Source organism: Aptenodytes forsteri, unplaced genomic scaffold (genome assembly GCF_000699145.1).
Source record: "Aptenodytes forsteri isolate BGI_AS27 unplaced genomic scaffold, ASM69914v1 Scaffold33, whole genome shotgun sequence".
In the NCBI taxonomy this organism is placed as follows: domain Eukaryota; kingdom Metazoa; phylum Chordata; class Aves; order Sphenisciformes; family Spheniscidae; genus Aptenodytes; species Aptenodytes forsteri.
In genome coordinates this window covers 6,134,664-6,157,306 of record NW_008795037.1, presented here as the reverse complement: position 1 = coordinate 6,157,306, position 22,643 = coordinate 6,134,664, and the positions used below count along the sequence as shown (strand labels likewise).

The following is a 22,643-nucleotide window of genomic DNA, read 5'->3' as shown; positions in this document are numbered from 1 at the left end:
GCGTCCCTGCCCCCCCCCGTGCCCCCCCCCCCCCCTTTTTTTTTGCTAGTGTTTCTGAACTGGCAAACTGTATCTAGTGTAGATGTAGTCTTAAAAATGGTGTTTGTTCAGCAAACAGCTGTTTTCTGCGCCTGTCCCAGGTTGTGACTGCCTGCTTTGCTGGACTAGCCTTTGTTGGAATTTCAGCTCTGCAGACGGAGGGACACCTGCCTTCTTTTATCTTGCTTTGTCTGCAGACACCCATTATTTGACTTGATAAAGCAGTGGTCATCTCTCAAGCAGAAGTCTCAACAGCTTGATGATTAAATTCCTGCTACCCTTGTTTTCTTTCAGATAATGACCTGTCAGGGCAGAATAAATAGAAATATTGTATCCTATATGCAGTGGCAGCTTTGCTCTATCAAGAAAGAAGTTATGTTTTAAAAAATGTTGACTCAATTGCTTCCTTTTCCTTGTTTTCCCCAGACTATGCTGACAACCATATCAATGAGTGCTATTGCCACAAATGGTGTTGTTCCAGGTAAGTGTAGTTAGCAAACTTCTCTTTGTTTTTTAAAAAAAAAAAAAAAAAAAAGTTGCTATAAGCTGTTAACATGGTTTTATTCTAGAGAAATTTGCTTACGCCAGGATACAAAGCCTGAATTAATATCTAGTACTTCTTCTTAGTATCAATTTAGGCTAAAGATTAATTTATTTGGTTTTTAGTTACCCCTGAACTAACAAAAAGATACTTCAACTGAACCCCCAAAAAAGCAGATGTGCAGTGTATAATTTTGTTGTATTCTTGTTGTGAATATTTTACAATTTTTAACAATAAATGATAATATTGCTCTCATTTTCTTGTTTCATAGCTGGTGGCTCCTATTTCATGATATCCAGGTCATTAGGCCCAGAGTTTGGTGGAGCTGTAGGGCTGTGCTTTTATTTGGGAACAACATTTGCAGGAGCAATGTATATCCTTGGTGCTATTGAGATTTTATTGGTGAGTAGTACCAGAGTAGTCCTGCTTTTAAGACAAATAGCATATAGAAAATACCGCAGTATTCTTGTCCCGTATTCGCATACACATTTACAGGTAGAGACCAAAAGGTCTCCAGTTTCTCGGTGTCCAATTCTGTACCGCTTAGTGCTTCCCTTTGGAAGTTGCACACTCTCTGGGTATCCAGAATGGAAGCTCTCCTGAAAACATAGATGGAAGTATGACTTAATCAAAGACACATGCTCATCATTGATAAAGTTGGCTCAGTTGTACTACTGAAATGGAATGGGCCATTCTCTCTTGACTTTTCCTACAAACTGAAGATTCCTGGTGAAGAGCATGTTGCAAATTGGAGTGTGATTTACATTTACGATAGAGTTCTGTCCCTGTGTTCCTTCAGCTTGCTTTCTTCTTGTTTCAGACGTATATTGTGCCACAAGCAGCAATTTTTCATTCATCCGGTGCCCATGATGCATCCAGTGCTATGCTAAACAACATGAGGGTGTACGGAACTGTATTCCTCATCCTAATGGCGGTGGTGGTCTTCGTAGGCGTGAAATATGTTAACAAATTTGCTTCCCTCTTCTTGGCCTGTGTAGTAATATCCATACTGTCCATTTATGCTGGAGCTATCAAGTCCATCTTTGATCCACCTGAATTTCCGTGAGTAGTGTTTCTGGATGGGGGTATAGCTTTGCCTACAGGTCTGGAAGGTGGGGTTCAGTGGAAGTTAGTTAAAGCTTGTGCCTGATACATTTGTCAAAGCTATCTTTTTTGTGAAGTACTTCAGATTTTTTTTTAGCTGTATATAGTGACAGTGATAGTCTTCCGCATGCAGAGCTCGTGGAATAGAAGTTTCTTAGGCTAAAATGAGTGCATTATTACGTTCTTTAACTGTTTCGGTAGAATGAAGTTTTGTGGTGAGTATACAGATTGGTGGAGGCTGACATTTCTCTGCTTCGTGCAAAGACAATCCACTATCTTAGCCTACGGCTGTCGAGTTAAATTTTAGCAAGAATTTTGCTGGGTTATTTATGGCAGTTAGTAGGAAGCATTTTGGCAGGTCCATTTTCCCCAGGCCAGTCAGACGTGATGTGCTGCCTTCGTGGTTGGAAACTGTGGTGGTGTGATGCAGCTGCTTGCTGAGAAATAGGGCATCTCTCCGGAATGTGGGAGGTGCGGTGGTGGGGCCATGCTGAGGCTCCAGCAAAACTTCCCCTTGGTCTGAAAGCAGATTAATCTGCCGTATGAGTAGCCCTGCTCTGAACACAACACGTGCTCCTTGGCCCGTTGGCAGTTAAACAATAATACGGTTTCTTAAACTCAGAGCTGGAGCAGCAATAATGTGGATACATGTGTTTTACCAGAAATGCAAACAGTATTTCCTGATACTGCTGACAGGAGATGAATGGAATGGAAATAGAGGAGTTGAGTCTGCATAATTATTCACATCTTAAAATGTTGCGACCATAACTAAGTACTTGCAACCCTCAAGTGCTCCCTTTAGATGTTTAGGGCCCAATGATTATAATGTTTTACAACAGTGGCAGGTTTACAGCAGTAAAAATAAAACAATGTCTCTACCTCCCCCTCATTATCTCTTGGATTGTTCTGGAATGTTCTCCCTATCTTTCTTCCTTGGGCTGTATTCCTTTTTCTTTTGCTGATTTATTTTTAATTCTGGAGGAGAAGGCTTCTCTGAAGTTGCAGTTCACAGGCCTGCAAACCCTACAAAAATGGCCCTGTCTCTTCCGTTTTCCTGGCTTTAGTGATTGATAAGACCTGTGAAACAATTAAACTTACTAAAATGGAAGAAACTTTTGTTTTTTGTGGGTGTTTTCTGGCACTGGGAAGAGAAGCTGAATGAACTTTTAGTGGCAGCAAGCTGCTATGTTATATCACCATGTCTTGTGGAACCATCTTTGGAGAAGTGGATTAAAATTTTTCACTGCTGGAATAAACTATATTTGTGGTTAGGTGAAACACAACAGGCACTGGAGGATTTTTAGCAATTACACATAGTATCTTCTGACAAGAAGAACCTTTGCTTATTGTGATTGAAATGTATGTTCCTGATTCTGAAGCTAAAAAGTCAGGAGTGATTTGAGTCCTACTATACAGGAGCTGGGATAATGCGATTCCAAATATCTTTAGATGTTCTAAATACCTAGTCATTTGAATGCTAGTATTCTTCAGATTTCTTCCACTCCAGTAGTTCTGTTTAACTGAAAAAAAAAAATGTGGCCTAATCTTTCCCTTTCATTGTTTAAGGTAATTTTACCAAATTCAATAAATCACACTGATGTAGCTTTTTATACCTCTCCCAAATTTGTTGGAAAAGTAGCTTTATACTTCTCACCCTTAAAGGAAACAGATACGCAGTCTTTGTCCTGCTACCACCATCTTTTTGAAGCTGAGAAATGATGTAGCAGACTAGAGCCACTTGAAGTTTCCATGATATGAAAGAAGAATTAATGGGGAAGGGCGGATTTCATTTTCCCGGTACCATATAATAACACTGGTTTTCATGTTTCCCTTCCAGGATTTGCATGTTGGGCAACAGGACTTTGTCAAGAGATCAGTTTGATGTTTGTGCCAAAACCATAGTTAAGGATAACATTACTGTGCCCTCTAAGCTTTGGCAGCTCTTCTGCCACAGTACAAACTTAACCACCGAGAACTGTGATGAATATTTCCTAATGAACAATGTCTCTGAGATAGCAGGGATTCCAGGAGCTGCTAGTGGCATTTTAAAAGGTATGATAGAATATTTTTTGTATGATAGAATATTTTTTTTCCATTAAAGAGGAGGCATGCTGAGCAGTTGAAATGGGTTGAACTGTTCCCTGCTGGTTAAGAAAGAGGGACTGAAGAAATGTAATTACAGTGAAGAAAATTATCTTTGATAAAGAAAACCAAGTTTTATAATCTTTAAAAAAGAGTAGATGGCACTTTTGTCCTGATACAGTACTTGTCTGCTGTAAAATTGATTAAATTTGCCTTGTACATCTCATAATTTCAGCAGAAAGTCAGCTATAATTATGAGCTATGCTAACATGAGTAAGTTGTTAAAATTTTTCAGAACTCTGTGTAGCGATGACTCTCCATTTTAGACAGGTTTAGATTATGACCTGAAAGATAAGAGTACTTGTATAAAAATAGCGTACCTATTTCTTTGCCTGCTCCTGAATATAATATCATTGAAAAGTGTTCATTATTGAAATGAGCTCCAGAGAACAGTTGCTTTGTGCAGGTGCTGAGTGCCTAAGGTTCCCGTTTTCACAGAAACCAGTAGTCTAGTTTCTAAAATGGACTTGGCATTTATTAGTGAAATTTCAAATGCCAACCATATAATTCTGTAATTCTTCCAGTGTCTAAAGAACAAATCTGTTTATATCTAGAAAGCTGGTCAATATTGCTGCTTAGATTCTCTGAGCTACTATGTGTGGGTATGGTGGTTCATCAAAAATATACAATGTATTTTTGGGGGTTAAAACGGGTATGAAGTTAAAGCAATGTTACATTTAGTAATATTAAAGGATTAAAAAGAGCTTAGACTTCTGTAGGCTATTCATACATATTTATGGGTTTTGTTACAGATTCCCTTGAAAGCATGCAATATAAATTTTCTTTCATGTAACTTGTATATGTCTTAATTTGTGTTGATCACTGAACTGCATGAATTGCATTTGTAATCTTCAGCTGTAGACCCATTATAATGAGAACAGGTTTGAACTGAAACATGCTTTTCTTTTCTGTGGTATGATAATAACATTGAAGACAACTTGTGGAGCAATTATTTGGAGAAAGGAGAGATACTGGAGAAAGCACATCACCCATCTGTTGATGTAGCAGGCCAGAAGAACAACCTTCATCTATATGTGCTTTCAGATATAGCTACTTCATTCATGGTGCTGGTTGGCATCTTCTTCCCTTCAGTGACTGGTGAGAATACTGGGACAAGAGGGCATCCTGGGTCTCTGAGCTTTCTTCTGTCCCTTGATCTTATGTCCAAAATGTATTTTCAGGTATCATGGCTGGTTCAAACAGATCAGGGGACCTCAAAGATGCACAGAAATCCATTCCCGTTGGAACAATTCTCGCTATTGTCACCACATCACTAGTCTGTATCCTTTTAAAATCAGTAGAGTCCTGGCACGTTGCAGGTGACTCAGATGAATGACTGTGTATGTGATTTGTGGAACTGCTTTCAGGTGACTAAATTATCCGTGTGAGTATGGTTGGTCACTGGAAAAAAAACCAACCAGTTCTTGAGCTGAAAGCATCAGAATTATTATCCTGTTGGTTTCCATCCCCCTTTTTGTGTTTTTTTTTTTTTTGTTTGTTTGTTTTGTTCTTTTGTGTTTCTGTTGCTTTTCTTTGCTAGGCAGTGGTCAATAGCTTTTCAGGCTGGTGGAATACAGGTATATATTTTTTAGGATGCAAGGTATATGTTTTTTAGGATGCAGTGGACCATTAAGATGAGGGAAGGCTTTAAATGGGGAGAGATCATAAATTTCAGTTCCTTCAAAAAAAAAAAAAAGCCTTTGAGTGACACTAAGGTAGTATATGCTTTCTTGAACATTTTATGGCAAGATAAACTGAAGTTAGAAATTAGACTAGATGTTCCTCAAGTGGTTTTTTTTGGGGGGGAGGGAGGGAAGGTTCATGCGTAGAGTCAGCTGCTCACTGGTACCAATGAATTTATGTAGTTATTTTGAAGTCAGTGAAACAAGATCATCTTACATCAGCTTACAGGGCTGTATTTTTTTTCTTTTTTCCCCTTGATTTTTAACACAGTCATCTGATTTAATGCTGTTCCCTGATTCCCAGCTGGCATGCGGGGAAGTGTTAGAAACACTGTGCTCAGTAGTGAGCTCCGTGTAGCTGTGAATGACTGGTCGTTTCCTGCCTGTTTCCACTGAGACTGGAGTACTTAATTTGCAGAATATGAGGAACATCCTCATACCAGATTTCTAGGTGCTGAGTGTGTGTTCGGCGGAACAGCCTTTGTCCCAGTTGGAGTTGCCAGGTTTTGTATGGTTAAACTCTTCAGGGCTTAGGACCACAGGAGCTTTGCTTAGGAAAGACTGTCTTAATCTCTTCTCTCCTGCTAGAGAAGAGATGAAGCCAAGGTCTTTCAGCTTCAGCTAGCTGTTGGCATCCTAAACTACTATTTATCAACACAGGAGATTAAAAAAAAGGCAAAAGGAAATTCATATGAGCAAGGGCTTTAAAACTTCTTTGTAAGAGCTTTCTGAATCATTCCCACCCAAAGGGCAGCTGGCCGAGATGGTGACTTTCCTGGAAATTCTGCTGTTTTGAACCTGTTTTTTGCCAAACCTTGCCAAGCTGTAAATCAGGATCCCAGCTCACTTGTCCCAGCTTCTTAGGAGCGCAGGCTTTTCCAGGTGTTACTTTGGGAACTGACCCTGTACCAAGAAGTCTGCATTTCCTGTGAATGTAATAAATATTAAAACAGGTCACAGATGTAACCCCAAGCTCTAGTGTTAAAATATTTGCAGTTCAAAAGTTATTTCGTGGTGGGTAACTTTATACCTAGATATTAATACGCCACCCAGTGGAAGGCTTACACCATAATTTTTAGGAGTGATCAATGTTTCCCCTTTTATTACTCTTCGTATTTTACAATTGCATTTCAGCGGTAGAGTTTAGGATTTAACCATTCATGTAAACTTAAATCACAAGATCAAAAACTTTACTGGAATGCCAGATCCAAAAAACCTGAAGTATTTTGTACTCCCTACTGCAGAAGTAGTACAGTTTAATAACAAACCCAATATTCAAAGACTTATTGGTGATGTGAATGCCATCAGAAACCACAAAATGAGAAAGTGCAAGGTGGTTTGCTATATGTTCAAAATACCTTCAGACACAAGAGGAGAGAGAAAAGAAAGCTATTTTAATATCACTTTCTGTTCTATACTAGCAGATTAAATTGATGTTTACATAGAAAAATATTTCCTTTGAAGTCACCTACTTTATCGTAACATTTAAAACTATCTTTTTTAAAAATTGAAACTTACAATAACAACTTTGTCACTTTAACATTAGAAGGTATGTATGAGCAGTGAGACATTAATTTACTCACCAGCTTTACCATGTACTTACAGAAATGCTGCAGTGCAAATGCCGTAGGACAGAGCCACACATTGAACTTTCCGCAATACTTTCTATGGTTGTTTTCATCTGCAATGTCTAAATAAATCCTACTTCCTTAGCGCACTCTGTACTCAAGACTTCAGTTGTGTATTACTATTTGGAGCCTGCATAGAAGGTGTAGTCCTGAGAGATAAGTAAGTCTCATTGCTTTAATGCTCTCCTGTCTTTTTCTTTTTTGCAGGGAAGGTGTGTTCTTTCCCATCTCACTCCTCCCCACCCACTTTTTTTTTTCTTTTTTTGGCTTTTACTTCTGTGTGCCTTTTAAACCATATTTCTATGTAAATTGTAAACAATGTTTTGGGAATCTTCTTGTATTTGGTTTGATATTTTGTGGCATGGGTCCCTCGGATTTCCCATCCTGTGTCTTAATTCCTTCCTGCCCCCGCCGCCCTGCCCCAAACATATTTTGTCTTGTGTTGACGTACACTTTTCAGTTTCCAGGGGTGCTCATTCAAAGATCAGATCCCTAACAGTAAACTGTAGATTTCTATTTTTTTTTCTTCTCTAGAGAAGCAAGATACAAAACAACAAGAAGTCTCCCCCCCCCCCTCAAGAAGTCTCCCCCCCCCTCCCTTTTTTTCCTCCTCCAGATGAACCTTAATTTTTTTCCTCGTTCACTGTCCTCTTTGTTAATTACAGAGTTTGGCAAAATTACTCTTTGCAAACTGTTTTCTGGCTTCATTGCCATCTGAGGTGCTACTACTGATCTTTGTAAAAGTACTGGTGATGTCAATAGTGTATGTCAAATAGCTGAAATTATTTCAGGCTACAGTATGTTAGCAAATAACTTGCAAAGTTGCTCTAATCTTTCTTGCACTTGCTGACCACTAGTCAATGACCAGTATAATGTACATTCCCTGACCTATGCCAAAGAAAAATCTTAAAAGACAGGCAGATAGCACACATCTGTATCTGTATATGTTGTATTGCTCATAGTGGTATTTGTAGGAAGAAGTATTTCCTCGTAGCATTTGTGATTATTTTCTTGCATAGAAACGCAATCAGACATCCAGAACTAGACAAAGCTTGGTATTTGGTTATCTCTGCCCTCCGATTATTAGTTATCAAACATGTCTGTCTGTAAACCCAATGACAGCATTCCCAGTGCGAGAGTCTACAAGTGCTGTTTCTGAAAATTCCCCTCACATTGATGGACTCTTTCCAGTGGACAAGCAATGAAGTGCTTGTGAATATAATTGTCTGGGGGAAGAAACAAACAAGCAACAAACCAACCAACCAACCAAAAAAACCTCCAAAGTCTTCTGTAGGGATGTCTGATACTGGATTGTGTTGGGTGTTTTAAACGTTAAACTTTTTTTTTTTTAAGAACGGCATCTTTCTAGGTGAAAGTAGAAAATAATGTGACAATAACATAAGAGTTTTATAATATATGATCAAAAGAAAGTTTTCGAATTGTTGAAATCAGGCTGCAGACACTTCCTATCTGTGTATTAAAAGTAACTCAGATTATTTATTACTTCCTATATTTCCTAATCAAGAAAATATATTTAATACTTAAATAACATCTTAAAACAGACCGAGAAAACGAAGTGTGAGTGTCGAAATACTCCCTTGAATATGAAAGTCTTGCTGTTCCTCTCTGCAGGTACGGCGAGGCAGTGAACAAGAACTTAGTGGTGGGCACCCTTTCGTGGCCCTCGCCGTGGGTCATTGTGATAGGATCCTTCTTCTCTACCTGCGGAGCAGGTTTACAGAGCCTTACCGGAGCCCCGGTTGCTGCACAGGCGATAGCAAAGGACAACATCATTCCTTTCCTCTGGGTTCGTACATCCTAAGAAAAAAAAAAAAAAAAAAAAAAGGCATTCTGTACATAGTAACTAACCAGCTATTTGACTTTATGCTCTTGGAAATCAGATTTATTTTCCCTAGTTTGGCCAGCATTGAAGTGAAGGTCAATATTTTTTATTTTAATGCTTTGTTTTCTTTTGTTTAGAAATAGGAGTATTTTTAAAGGAGTTTGAATAGACATATATGGTAATTTTACGAAGCAGTCTAATATCTAATTCAGTGAATCACAGAAAGCCGTTAGAATAATTTGTCTCCTTGCTCTAGAGAAAAATGTATGTAGGAAAATTACTGTTGTTTCTGAAAATGTAATTTTTCATTATAACCTTATGAAATACTTGGAAGATATGCTTAATGTTTCTGTTTCTTCAGGTTTTTGGTCATGGAAAAGCAAATGGTGAACCGACATGGGCTCTTCTGTTAACAGCATTAATTGCCGAGCTGGGAATCCTTATTGCTTCACTTGACATGGTGGCTCCAATTCTCTCAATGTAAGAAACAGGGTGGGTGCTATTTAAGGGGGGGGTGGGGGGGTCGAAGAAAAAAGCGATACTCTTCTGAGTTTTGCTAATTTGATTGTCTTTCAGAACCATATCTTAAACCAGTAAAGCAAATTACTGGAGCCTGAGTTCCACTTTTATTATTTCTATGAATTCTCTGACTTCAGGCTCTACGTATAAATATATTTGTTTCTGCTCTGGAGTATTCTGTGAATAAACATGTTTTTAGTATATTGTTATTTTGTTTGGGAAAATGTTATTTTTATCACAGAACAAAGATAGCGTTGATGGTGTGGAGAGATCTAACTTGATCCAGTTAAAAAACTGTTCTAACTACTTTATACCGATAGTTCAGGCTAGTAGAAATCAGAGGGATAGTCACACGTGTCAGGGCAGCTGTATTTTGACTGTAAATCATTCATGTGATTATAATACATGCCAGAATCTATAAATGTGTGTGCTAAAAGGTTTTGCACTTTTTTTGCTTCTGCAGGTTTTTCTTGATGTGTTACCTCTTTGTTAATCTAGCATGTGCAGTACAAACACTTCTTAGAACTCCAAACTGGCGGCCCCGATTTAAATACTATCACTGGTAAGCAAAAGGCCAGCACGCTCAACGCCTGGTCTGTAACCTACGGTGTGGGTTTTAGAAGAACTCTCTCCATGAGGGTTGTGGGCATCTTTTCTTTCTCTGGATATCAGTTCTAGACAAGAGTACATCAATGTAATATTCATAGCGGACCAGACCCAGATATTTAATGGCATAAGAGTTTCATTCCAACAACAGGATACTAAAACTACTGGGGACTGGAGAGATTCATTGGAAGCTTTACTTTCATTGTCAGTTCAGAACAGACAATTTAAAGAAAAAAGAGCGAGACAATAATTGACTTGTTCTTAACCTTTTCTACCCCACTACTCACTGATACCTTTGCTTTTTGTTTCAGGGCCCTCTCATTTTTAGGCATGAGTATTTGCCTGGCACTGATGTTCATTTCATCTTGGTATTATGCTTTGGTAGCTATGCTTATTGCAGGCATGATTTACAAGTACATTGAATACCAAGGGTAAGTATTAACTGGATAGAAAAGGGTAGGAAGGAGATAGGGTCTATTTTTTATGAATTATTTCTAGCCTTCATGTTTGGAGAAAGAACTGTCCAGAGATATGACTTAGAGGGCTTCCCTTATTAGTTCATTTTTTTCATTGCTTTACTGTGTCAGTACTCAACAAAAGCTCCTGAAGTGCTTTGTTGTTAAGCCTCTAAAGGTGTTTGGTGAAACTTGGGAGTCACAAGAAGCGGAAACCTCGTTAGGATCTATCCTTCTGTTGTCTATCACACGTAATTACTTCAGGCCCCAAACACCTGAAGGCAGCCATCTTATTCTAATTTATCTGGTGCAAAGGTCTGTCTAGAACAGTCCTTGAAAAGCTGAATCTGCAAGTTAGGTTGCCCGAGATTGTTAATATCTGATGGGGTCAGGCTGTAGTATGGCTGTATAACTTAACTTTAACAAATCGGGTATTGAAATGCTTGGTGTTTGTTTATGCTTGGGAAGCATTCTTTGTAGTGGAGTGCTGATTACAAATTAAACACAGAATGGTGGTGGTGTGGTATAGCTTTGACTGCAACATTTGCATTTCTCTCGTGGTACATGGCAAGTATTACATACATACATGTTCAAATGATAAATATACATGTGATGCATGCTGTATCGCATTATTAAACTCATTATAAGGTAATGATTTCTCTATAGCATGACTGTAAGTGTGCAATTAAATGCTCATGAAACCATATGTTGGCTAAATTGTGTGTTCTTCACAGTGCGGAGAAGGAATGGGGTGATGGTATCCGAGGTCTTTCACTCAGCGCAGCAAGATACGCCTTACTCAGACTGGAGGAGGGCCCTCCACACACAAAGAACTGGAGGTACTCATTTTAGACTAATAAAATGCGCTGTCACGATTATCTACGTACAGGATTACAAGGAATTACACTGGACTCCAAACAAGATGCTTTTGGTCTGTGTGAATGAATTTAAATGCCCAGAATATAAAAAAAAAAAAAACAACCAAACCCCAAACCAAAACAAAACAGTGTTGAGTGTGCAGTAAGCTGCCCTGTCACTGCCCAAGCCCTACTGCGTGGGCCCTGTACGGGCAGACCTTTCTTGTCATTTGGATCTTTAATCGAACTCTGAATTGGTGAATTCAGAAGTGGAACTTGGGGAAACTGCGGAGGTCTCCGAGTACAGAGGTCCAGAGGCCCATGGTAATTTGCCCTGGGGGCACAAAGAAGTCACTGCTATCATTCTAGGATTAAAAACTGGAACAGCGGCCAACATTTCTCCCTCTGGCTTTGTGTGTTGAAGACAGATTAAGTGGGCAAGAACCCTCCTCTCAGTTATGCATTGCACAACTCTTAGGCTCTGAACCAGAGGACTAGGAATCTACCAAAGAAGAGAGTTTTATAAATCCTTTTATACTTGCTCAACTATAGCTTAAGAGAGAAAATAACTTAATTGATGTTTAGCAATATCTTAAGAGACAGAAAGCAGGTGGGATCTGTGTTTAGATGAAAATATTCATGTTTCCCAACTGTTTGGCACAAGTATCCAGACAGATCTGGAAGGACAGCCTTTACGGTATGAACACAGTGTGTGCTCTAGTAGTACTTAAGAGCCTTGAAAATCAGCCCCGTAAATAAAACACTAATGCAAGCTTCTTAAGCTAAGTACATGAACGGGTTTTATGACTGTCAAAACAATGCAGCAGCAGAATTCCCTCAGTGCTTCAAATCTGCTTTGAATCAGGAGAAATAAAATATTAATTAAGACCCCTCTAATGTGGGAGATACACAAAGAATGTACTGTTGCAGAGTTAATATTCAAGCACAATTAAATTGATGAGAGGCAGGTTTTTTAGAAGTGTTTTTGTTAAAGCATTAGTGAAAAATACATTCCTTTTTTTTTTTCCCTCCAGGCCTCAGTTGCTGGTGCTTCTGAAACTTGATGAAGATTTGCATGTAAAATACCCTAGGTTGTTAACATTTGCATCTCAGCTGAAAGCTGGCAAAGGTTTGACTATCATAGGATCAGTGATCCAAGGGAATTTCTTGGAAACTTATGGAGAAGCCCAGGCTGCTGAACAGGTCAGTGTTTTAAACAAATTCCTAAAGCAAAAAGGGGTAACGTAAAAGTTTCATAATCATACATGGAAAAAAGCGTATCAGTAAGGCTTCCATGAAACACAGGACTAGCTGAGGAGTACTACAGCTGTTCAGTAAAGGGCTGGCAAACATGTTTCAGCTCCCAGTCGTGGCTTTGGGAATAAAACAAGATCAATGCTTGCAACTTGCGTAAACAGCCTTACTGCATAAAACTGTCTCGGTTTATAAGGAAGAATTACTATGGAAGTTTATGTGTGCTGGTTAATGGAGGGAAGAGGACTATTTAGTTTTCTGAACATACCAAGAAACATTTCAATAACTGTCAATTATTACAAACTTAGCAAATGTGCTATGTCACTTTCAGTGTGGTGACAAATTTATTACAAAAAGCATTGAAGGATGGTCCTGAAAATTTGTTAATAAATCATTTCATCTTCCTCACTGTATAAACATGATGTCATAGCCCTGCTCACATCTGCATAGTGTCAACATATCACTGTTTTCTTCCCCAGAGGCTTTTTATACAAGGAAAACTGTTATAAAGGGAAAACTAATTCATAGGCCTATGTGTTGACCAAGTTCGGTTAGTTTTTAAACAAATACAGGGTATGGTACTCTTGATAGGTGTGGGGGTTTGGTGCCGATACTTGTAAATTGGATATAATAACACAGCATGCTACATAGAAATCTGAAACTGAAAATCTGAATAAAGTTAGTTAATCTTGGGTTTAAAAAGGTGAGTGTATTAGGATTAGAAAATGGAAAGTGAGATAGTAACACAGATATCACTAACTACTACTATGAATAAGAGATTATAGCACAACCCAAAAACCCCTTATCTTAATCTGTTAGAAATAATTATGTTTGGAAGGGAACTATGTGTGTTTTAAACAAGTATTATTCACAATTAGTGGGTATTTTCTCTTCTGTTTTTTAAGGAAAGCGGATGAGCAGAGAACTTTGCTTTGAAATGTGTTTTACCTGTGGACATGTGAACCAGGAATTTACACTGTAATCACATGATAGAGAAATACTAAGAGTTCCTTTTGGTTGCGAGGTTTTTCCTTCTCTGTCTTGCAGACTATTAAGAATATGATGGACATTGAGAAGGTGAAAGGATTTTGTCAAGTAGTTGTAGCCAATAAAGTTCGAGAAGGAATTGCCCACTTGATCCAGTCCTGTGGACTAGGTGGCATGAAACATAATACTGTGGTTTTGGGATGGCCGTACGGCTGGAGACAAAGTGAAGATCCAAGGTCATGGAAGACATTTATAGGTGAGCTTTAAAGGTTCTGTGTGATCAAACATTGTCGACAGAGATGTTTATTACACATACGGTACACCCAGGGGATTTTAACAGAATCCTTGTGAAATTGGTTTTGGTTTTTAGTCTGTTTTTCTAGTATTGATTGTGAAGTAGATAATTTCTCACAAAACTGCTCTATGTTTGAAATGCCACTTCTTGTAGGTAAAAGACCTATGAAAGATCTTCAAAGATTAATTTAGCACCTAAAATTCATCTGTCTAATGAATGGTTAAAAAATTACGGACTTGATAGATATCATTTTTATGGCAAACTGTAATTTGTTTCCTAGATAATCTCTTTTCACTGGTCCTAACCTATCCATCTCTCTTCACTACTGGAGCTAACACTCTCCTTGCCTATATCCTTCTCCTTCCCCTGTGGTCCAGTCACTTCACACAGTCAAATTAGAACAGAGCAGATGCTTTCTTCTCATACTTAGCTTTGAAGATTGCTGCTTTTATTTCAAACATGAAATAGGGCTTGTGTTCCTGTAAGTCTGCTTTAATCCAGCTTTGTCATTTGGTCCGACCTGGCTATACAAGCCTTGCTGCGCGTACTTTTCTTTATGTAAGCGATGACTTTTATGCTTTGCTGACATTTGCTCAGTGAGTAACTTCATTTATTTATTTATTTATTTATTTAAACCATAGATCACTCTTGCAGAATTGGACATAACCGTCTGTTCTTCCCCTTTTGGGCAGGTACCGTTCGCTGCACAACTGCAGCCCATCTGGCTCTGCTGGTTCCCAAAAACGTGTCTTTCTACCCCAGCAACCATGAGCGTTACAACGAAGGCAACATTGACGTGTGGTGGATTGTGCATGATGGAGGCATGTTGATGTTGCTTCCTTTTCTTCTCAAACAGCACAAAGTAAGGAGCTAGCCAAAGAATGTTTGTCACCCAACTACCTCTGTGTGCGTTGGTTTAAAGAAACAAGGTCCAGTAGTGGAGCCTGTATTGATAAACAAGAGTGGATATATTGATAAGTTTGTGTTTCGCAGAGCAAAATATTATTGAGTCAAATACTGAGAGTTTGCGTTCCCCCACCAGGTTTGGAGAAAATGCAAAATGCGAATTTTTACTGTAGCTCAGATGGATGATAACAGCATCCAGATGAAGAAGGACTTGGCTACTTTCCTCTATCAACTCCGAATAGAGGCAGAGGTAGAAGTGGTAGAAATGGTAAGGGATTTGAGCCCGTTTTTCACTTTATGGTGCAAATGGTGGTACTTGGTTATGACTTGATTACAAGCACAATATTTTTTTCTTATTTCTGCAGCACAATAGCGATATCTCAGCATATACTTATGAGAGAACTCTTATGATGGAGCAGAGATCTCAGATGCTGAGGCAAATGAGGCTGACAAAAACAGAGAGGGAAAGGGAGGTATGTCATTTGTGGTTGATTGCTATGGGCTGCTGAGGTGGATGACACAAAGTGCCTTCCTAGTAGTGTTTTATATAGCTGCTGCTTAAATTTAACTCCTGTGTTCTAAAGATGTAAGGAAATACTTTTAGTGTAGCTTTTTTGTTTCCCAGAATTGCATGTAGTCATTGAACAGCCTGGCTGTACTTGCAAAACCATGCTAGAAATTACTTGTTTTGGGGGAAAACGATGGCAGTATATACGCTGTAGAAATGATTTGTGTGTTCCCCTTTGTGATGTAAATGATACGCGATGACTGGAGGAGGTAAGTCTCAACCCTTTCTTGACCTTGTTTTTGCTTTATATGGGATGTCTGGGGTTTGTCTGAATTTATAGTATATCCTGTTTTCCTACTGAAGATTTCATTTCGTTGTCAATTTTGAGTCAGACTTGTCCATTGTTTTAGACCATGTCATGATGTGAGCTAGACTGTCTTTTTTTTTTTATCGGTACAGGCCTCTGTTAGTCCAAATTCTGCACGGCTTAAACCCATCAAAACTGTTCAAAGTCAGTTTGGTATGCAAGATTATTGGCTAGGGCAGATGCGTGGTATCAGAGCTGTCCTAAATGCTAAATTGATTGTACAAAATAAAGGATACAACAGAACAAAACGTCTTTCATTGCTTAAACAGAACCAGAGAACGTAAAATAAAGTCTCTGAGTTCACCTTGTCATTCATGTGCCCTCTAGGCTCAGCTGGTAAAGGACAGACATTCAATAGCACGTCTGGAGAGCCTCTACTCAGACGAAGAAGATGAGGGGGACCCAGTTCCTGAGAACATCCAGATGACCTGGACAAAAGAGAAATGTGATGCTGAGAAGCGGAACCGAGGCAGTGCTGTGGGAAGCTTTAGAGATCTCATCAGCATTAAGCCGTGAGTCTTGTCCAAGTCAACAGCTTGCACCTCCTGAAACTCTAGATGTGCTGTGCTTTTATTATCTTTTGTCTCCTAATCCTTGGTTTAGACTTACGCAATAAACATTGAGACCCGACTACTGAAAACACAGCAGTTAGCCTCCTGAGAAATCTCCCTAACCAATTAAATGTGGCACACATCCCTCAACATCTTACTTGGTATAGTCAAATTCTAAATTGGAGCTGTTAAATCCTATTATAACTTTCCTCCTGTCTCCCAAATACCTCAACAAAACACACAATTAAAAACCAGACTGATAATTTCACTATCTAATGTGTAGCGCGGATGTTTAACACAGCAAGGAAGAAGCTGTGGAGATGGTGATGAATGACTGTGAATAGAATGTGTGTGATAAAACCCTCTAAGACAGACTTGCTGTTGAAGGAGCACTGACGTGTAACGAGAGCCTTAGCATTGCCACGTGTGTGCCCCCTTGAATGGCTAGAAGTAAAGCTCTATTTGTGGCTTTATATAAAAACGTGTGAATCTCCTGTGACCTCTTTGATGTATTACATCTTACACGAAGTGTTCACTCAGTCAGCTTTGCATACTTGGCAACGTTCCAGATTTTTCTTCCTAATAAATCAGTGAGAATTCAAATCTGGTTTAGGATGAATCATATATAGTTTATATACTGTAGAAATTCTGCTGAATTTGGTGTTAACTACGTGTACTTTTTCCTCTTCCATGCTTTCAGAGAGTGGGAAAACTTGTAAGTTTGTTATTTAACTTAGAAGTACATTAAGATGGTTGAGAGGGAAGACTTCATTTTCTCACTTAAAAGCAGGAAAACTATATATAATTATGGAAGAAATGAAAAGGAGTTACAGTTGAGCAGTCAGACGCAATGTTTTTAAAGGGAACAGGATTAGCCACTTCAGCTAAGTATCATTATAAATAGCACATACCAAACTACAAGAGTTGTCCTGACAAGAACTAAGTCAGGATAGAAAACAATTACAGGTCTGAACCTGTTTTCTTAAGCAGAGTATGACACAAGAAGTGGGAAACATTACTCATTTAGAGAAGCTCTCGTTCCGCAACACTGCTATGGTGTTATTTCTGGCAGTTTCTGGACACCAAACCAACCCTTTCTTATAGCCTACACCTTCAAATCATTGGGGAGAGGCCAATTTTAAATGTCACTTTAGAGAATACCAAACCTTTAGTTTTCAATTACTTTTGCAAAACTATACGTAGTTAATAACAGGATATTGTTTCTGGTGCTGGTTTCTTCCTCGCTTCCTGTAAACATAATCTGGCCTCTGTGTTGTCCCTGGCTTTCTGAAGCTGACGTGGTTAAGACAGAGGATGTCCTTGCTGTAAATTAAATAAGAACATGAAATAACAGAGAGGTAATTTGAAGTGGGTAAATTGTGTTGTTAGTATAATAAACATTATTCTTACCATTGTATCTTCTATTTTCTGTATATATAAAATATTTCTTTGCAAACCTAAATATTTGGAAGAACAGCAAGGTTACTAAAGACTTCCACTCATAACATGTAAAGCTGAATTAACAAAACTACAGATTCATATTTGATTCGTTTCTACTAATACTTGTTTTGTTTCTTCATTTTAATATATTAACAAGTGGAAAATCCTCAAAGCTGCAAATATATTCTCCCTCTGAAAAGTTTATTTCTGTATTGTTTTTCCTTTTACATTACCAAAATAATGGTTGATTTCCTGTAGGAAGGAAACATTCCCCGGCTCAAACTCCCCAAAGGATACTTTCCAGTTCTGTTACTGCATGAATCCATGTTATTTTGTGATGATGTATTCTGAATAATTAATCCTGTTACCTCTCTTAGCCTGGATTCTTAAGGAGCAGAGGCTTATGAGATCATGCTGCATCTATTCCCTTCTCTCCCATAACTTTTGAACCAAGTGGCTACTCAAATTTGAAAGCATGATTGAGATTTTAAAGATACTTGGGTCATAAGTTTTTCTTGCAAATAGCCAGGCAGAGAGGTTGATTAGTTTCCAACTGAAGGAAAGGTTAAAATCCTTATTATACACCAGAAAGCCCCATAAGCAGGCATGCATCCAGCCATCTGTAGGCTGCGTTCCAGCCTACGAATCTGTAGGAAACCAGGCTTTCTCTGGAGATGTCAACTGCTGTTCAACACACAAAGACACGTGCGCTCATGGGAAGTGCGGACTGAGCACAATGGTGCCAGACTCCTACTTGGTTCCGACTGGTCTCTGAGAAAGAGTTTTCCGGGACCGAGTCCGGAGAGGTGCATGGTCTGTGCTGCCATGGGAGTGAGGGGATCTGGAGAGGGCTGCCAGAAGGGAAGGCTCTGCAGTCACAAGTGTCCGCAGTCAAAGAGCATGTCCCCTTGTGCAAATACGTTTTAACTTCTTATGCAAGACTGTAAATCACCTTTACAAAATACGCTTCTTGAAGAGCAATATAACGTCATAAACTGGAGACTTGACTCCAGGGATCTTAAAACCCATGGAGTAGCAGTACCTGAAGAACTCTGTGAAAGCTCTTCCGTGTCTCCATCATTAAGTTTGAAAAAGTTTACTGTGTGTTGAGTTGACATTTAACAAGGTATTTAGGAGATTTAAGGTATGCTTTTAAGGGCCTTTTTAATAATTCAGTTTTCAGAGGCATGTTTCTAACAGTAAATCTGAATGTGCTTCTTCTACAGGAACCAGTCTAATGTCCGAAGAATGCACACAGCAGTGAAGCTAAATGAAGTTATTGTAAATAGATCCCATGATGCCAGACTTGTTCTCCTCAACATGCCTGGTCCTCCAAAGAATACTGATGGTGATGAAAACTGTATCCTTTCAGGCAAGGCCTGGTCCACATAGAAGATCTTTCTCTAACCTGTGCTCTTGAATTCATTTTGTCACAAATGCTGTCAAGCTGCAATACGTGACAAAGTGTCCACTGAGGGGAGGGTACTGGCTTGTGGCTGTTACGTAGTAATTGCTTAAAGTATAAGTTGCCACTGGCTGCTCTGGAAGCCTTGTAGGTTTGAAATCAGTCTTGTCTAAATTCTGACTTGATTTCATTTATTTATTTAATTTAGTTAATTTAATTCTCGATAGTGGATGTAGCAGACGTTTAAGAAGGCATTTGCAGCAGCCAGCACTCTGGGCAGGGCGTGTCTGAACTCGAGTGAACAGGAAGTGCTGAAGGAGAGGGCGTATCTCAGGCACAGCTCACACATCACAATTTGGGAGCTTAGCTCCAAGCGCAATGCTCTGGTAAGATTAAAATTCAAACCCACAGTATTTAGGCACTTAGAGGGATACCGGCACCGTGCCTCTGAGCGAGGCCAGAGCTGAGGTTTGCGATCTGGTGAGCCTGTTGGCACTGCAGTTCTCTGTCCACAGCTGCTCTTCAGCCTTGCTTTGTACCATTAAATTAGCAAGCTTTTCACTGGCCTATGCCAAAAAATATATGTCACAAATCACGGACCAAATTATTGTTTTCTCCTAAATCTAGATAGTAGTAGTAGTAATGTCTGTTTCACAACAGCATGCTGGCCGAAGAAAGGATAAAAACATTCCTCTTCGCGTAAGAGGGTTTCAACCATGGCTACTACAGCTCAGGAGAGATTTTAAACTTGAGGTTATGGGTGAGGATGCTTATTCCTTCACCCTTCCCTGGAGAGGCTGAGCCACTGTGACTGAAAAACACTCAGTATTCGTGGAGAGCAGCTAGGAGGGAGTGTGACTGTGTAACCTGGTGCCACCAGCATCACTGACAGGCTCAGCTTTGGGCAGTGGCGGGTTCATTTTGGAGCCGGCTGAAACTGGCTCTGTCCAATATGGGGGCAGCCCCGGGTCTCGTCTCACAGAGGATGCCTCTGCAGCCTTCCCACTAGCAAAACCTTGCCACATAAACCCAATGCAGAGGCTAATCACTGTGTATTTTGGTTTTGATATTTCTTTTGTCCTTAACTTCATCGAAATAGACATGGAGTTTCTTGAAGTCTTGACTGAGGGTCTGGAGAGAGTATTACTTGTTAGAGGAGGTGGCCGAGAAGTCATCACAATTTACTCCTGATTTAGCTTCTAAGGCTGGTCTACATTTACCTTCTTGGCGATAACGGACATTCCAGTTTTAAATGGAGAAGAAAAAAAGGTTTTTTGCCTAATTTTCTCCTCATCCAGTCCTATTCATTGTCTTTCCATTTGCAACATACATATCTTTTGGGATTGCAGTATTGTTACACCATCCAGTTAGCAACATAAGTTAATTGTGAAGCTGCCACATTATTCAGTTTCTGCTTTGGTACTTCAGCATTTGTGCATGTAGTTTTAACACTAAACCTATTTTTAGTCAGCACTGCTATGTGCAGTATTTTTAGTAACTGTATGTAAAGTTAGGACATGAAAGCCAGTTACTGTAAAAAGATTTTAAAAGCTTTTTATATTAGGTTTGGGGGATAGAATTACATTATATAGCAGCTAGTTTCTGCTGAAGTTCAGCTATAAAGCGTTTTCTAAGAGCACACTAAATTGTAAGAGAGGACTGAAAAAGCTTTGTCTTTCTGGGTTTATTTCCAGAACTAAACTCTCAGTATTGGATAAGAATTTATACTTTTAATAAATTTATTGATAGAGATTTAAATAAATTATGTTGATAGAGTTGAAATTATGTATGTAGCTTGCTACAAATTGTGTTGCTTCCGAGACTTGAGGTTCTGTGAGGCCAGATCCCTATTTATTTTTGTATTTATTTGTCAGAAATATTGGATACGCAGATGCAGACTGTTTAGGATAACAGAGATCTCACAATAAATTTTGAATCATCAGTGGATTGAAGGACCAGTCCTGTGCAGTTCTTCCATGCTTTAAATTTCTTGCAGACCATCCATCAAAGTACATTGAGCATGTTGGGAGTCCCGTGTGTAGAGCCAGGTGCTATGCTGCACGCACAGCGATGGGATTACACTTGCACAAGTACAGGGGACCTGCTGCTTCATTGTATGCTTTATGCCCTTAGAGGAAAAAGAAGAAAAGAAGACCTATATTAACCAATAAGTCTCTGGAGATTTTATCAAGCCCATTGAGTTGTACTTTATGTACAGAACATTCGTATTTTTTCAATAAAACGTTGCATACACTTTGAACCTATTCTCTGTTCTGTGTGTTACGGTGAATTACCTAGGAAAACCCCATCTGTCCTTCCCTGCGCAGAACCGCTGTGATCTGACTTTAGTGTGTCAGCGCTGGCGGATCCGCTGTGCAAGGGGAAGGTGGTGGAGAGGTGTCGGCACTCCCCCGAAGGGCGCAAGTACTGCACTGTGGAGGTGCCAGCTTAGTCTTTAAAGCAGCCTGCTGGCATGCCTAAGTGAGTGAAGGCTCCTGGGTCTGGAGTTTCTACCATATGCAATAGCCAGGTAGAACTCCGTACCTGTACACCATGAAACACACACAAGCTGGTACCCCCTCAAGATTTCCGGCTGTCTGGGATAGCGGTAATCCCGTACAAGGGACATGTGTGAGGTAACCTCTATGAGATGGATTAGTAGCGTGAGAAGAAAGGTGGGGATTGACACATTTCTCTGACCTGTGTGCTCTTGCTAGTTGATACACTAGTTCCGTCAACCCTGTTGGGACAGTACTCCTGGTTGTTTCCCTCATAACAGCATGACCAATTTGTCTGAGAGACAGAAATCTGAGAGACTATCCAGGCTTTTATCTTGAATAAGAATAACATAATAAAAAATGCTTGTTATAAGAGTTTTATAGTTAAACCCTAAGTTTGTTCTCTCTGTGAAATAGGACATACCTGATGGGAGCAGGATGGTATTAGTGCGTGCACGATCCCTGCAAGACAACAGCCAGGAAACAACTCTAGGGTGCGCTCTCTACTGGGTATTTTTTAGTTTATTTTATTAACAACAGTCTTTGCTTTTTTGGTTTTGAAAACCAAAATTCATTTCACTCACATTTTAAAACCAATGGAAAGAATAAAGCTTGCTTATTTGTAAATAGCGTGCTATTTGTAGAGAGATCATTTTGACATCTTCAGAGGACTGAGTAGTAGCATGCAAGCGTACAGCAATCACGATAGTTAACACCTATTTGCAAGTATTCTTTTATAGGAGTAATCAAAAAAGTTTATGAAAACTTTTTTATTCCTCAGACTTTTGTAGGTCTAACTACGGGATATTAACTTTCTTTTACCAAATGTAAACTTCTAATATAAACATGCTGAGAAACATATACGCTTATTCCTTATGAAATTTTATGCATTTGGGTGACATAACTCCACCTCACAAAAGGATTTCAATGCCATCTATTACCTGACCCAAGTAACCTGTTTGTGGCTTTATGATGTTTTTAACATCAAGCCAACCAAGTGAATATCCTTACAGGTA

General features: G+C 39.2%; 1 protein-coding gene across 2 annotated transcripts in view; it reads left to right on the top strand.

The window, feature by feature from the left end:
* The window catches only part of SLC12A4 (solute carrier family 12 member 4), a 34,946-nt gene extending 13,556 nt beyond the window's left edge, over positions 1-21,390 (top strand). Inside the window, exons 5-25 of one of the 2 annotated variants that reach the window (XR_657437.2) lie at positions 466-520; positions 852-982; positions 1,401-1,642; positions 3,522-3,736; positions 4,760-4,924; positions 5,008-5,106; positions 7,239-7,296; positions 8,769-8,943; positions 9,341-9,459; positions 9,962-10,060; positions 10,416-10,535; positions 11,294-11,398; positions 12,451-12,619; positions 13,718-13,913; positions 14,645-14,814; positions 14,995-15,126; positions 15,224-15,331; positions 16,061-16,245; positions 18,951-19,084; positions 20,229-20,398; positions 21,126-21,390. Coding sequence is in view for 1 of the 2 variants with exons in the window: in XM_009276734.2 (XP_009275009.1) it covers positions 466-520; positions 852-982; positions 1,401-1,642; positions 3,522-3,736; positions 4,760-4,924; positions 5,008-5,106; positions 7,239-7,296; positions 8,769-8,943; positions 9,341-9,459; positions 9,962-10,060; positions 10,416-10,535; positions 11,294-11,398; positions 12,451-12,619; positions 13,718-13,913; positions 14,645-14,814; positions 14,995-15,126; positions 15,224-15,331; positions 16,061-16,245; positions 18,951-19,084; positions 20,229-20,320 (2,769 nt within the window). In the remaining variant the exon portion in view is untranslated. Of the gene's footprint in view, positions 1-465; positions 521-851; positions 983-1,400; positions 1,643-3,521; positions 3,737-4,759; positions 4,925-5,007; positions 5,107-7,238; positions 7,297-8,768; positions 8,944-9,340; positions 9,460-9,961; positions 10,061-10,415; positions 10,536-11,293; positions 11,399-12,450; positions 12,620-13,717; positions 13,914-14,644; positions 14,815-14,994; positions 15,127-15,223; positions 15,332-16,060; positions 16,246-18,950; positions 19,085-20,228 lie in introns of both variants that reach the window. The other variant, XM_009276734.2, reaches the window with a different exon arrangement.
* The last annotated feature ends 1,253 nt before the right edge of the window (positions 21,391-22,643 follow it).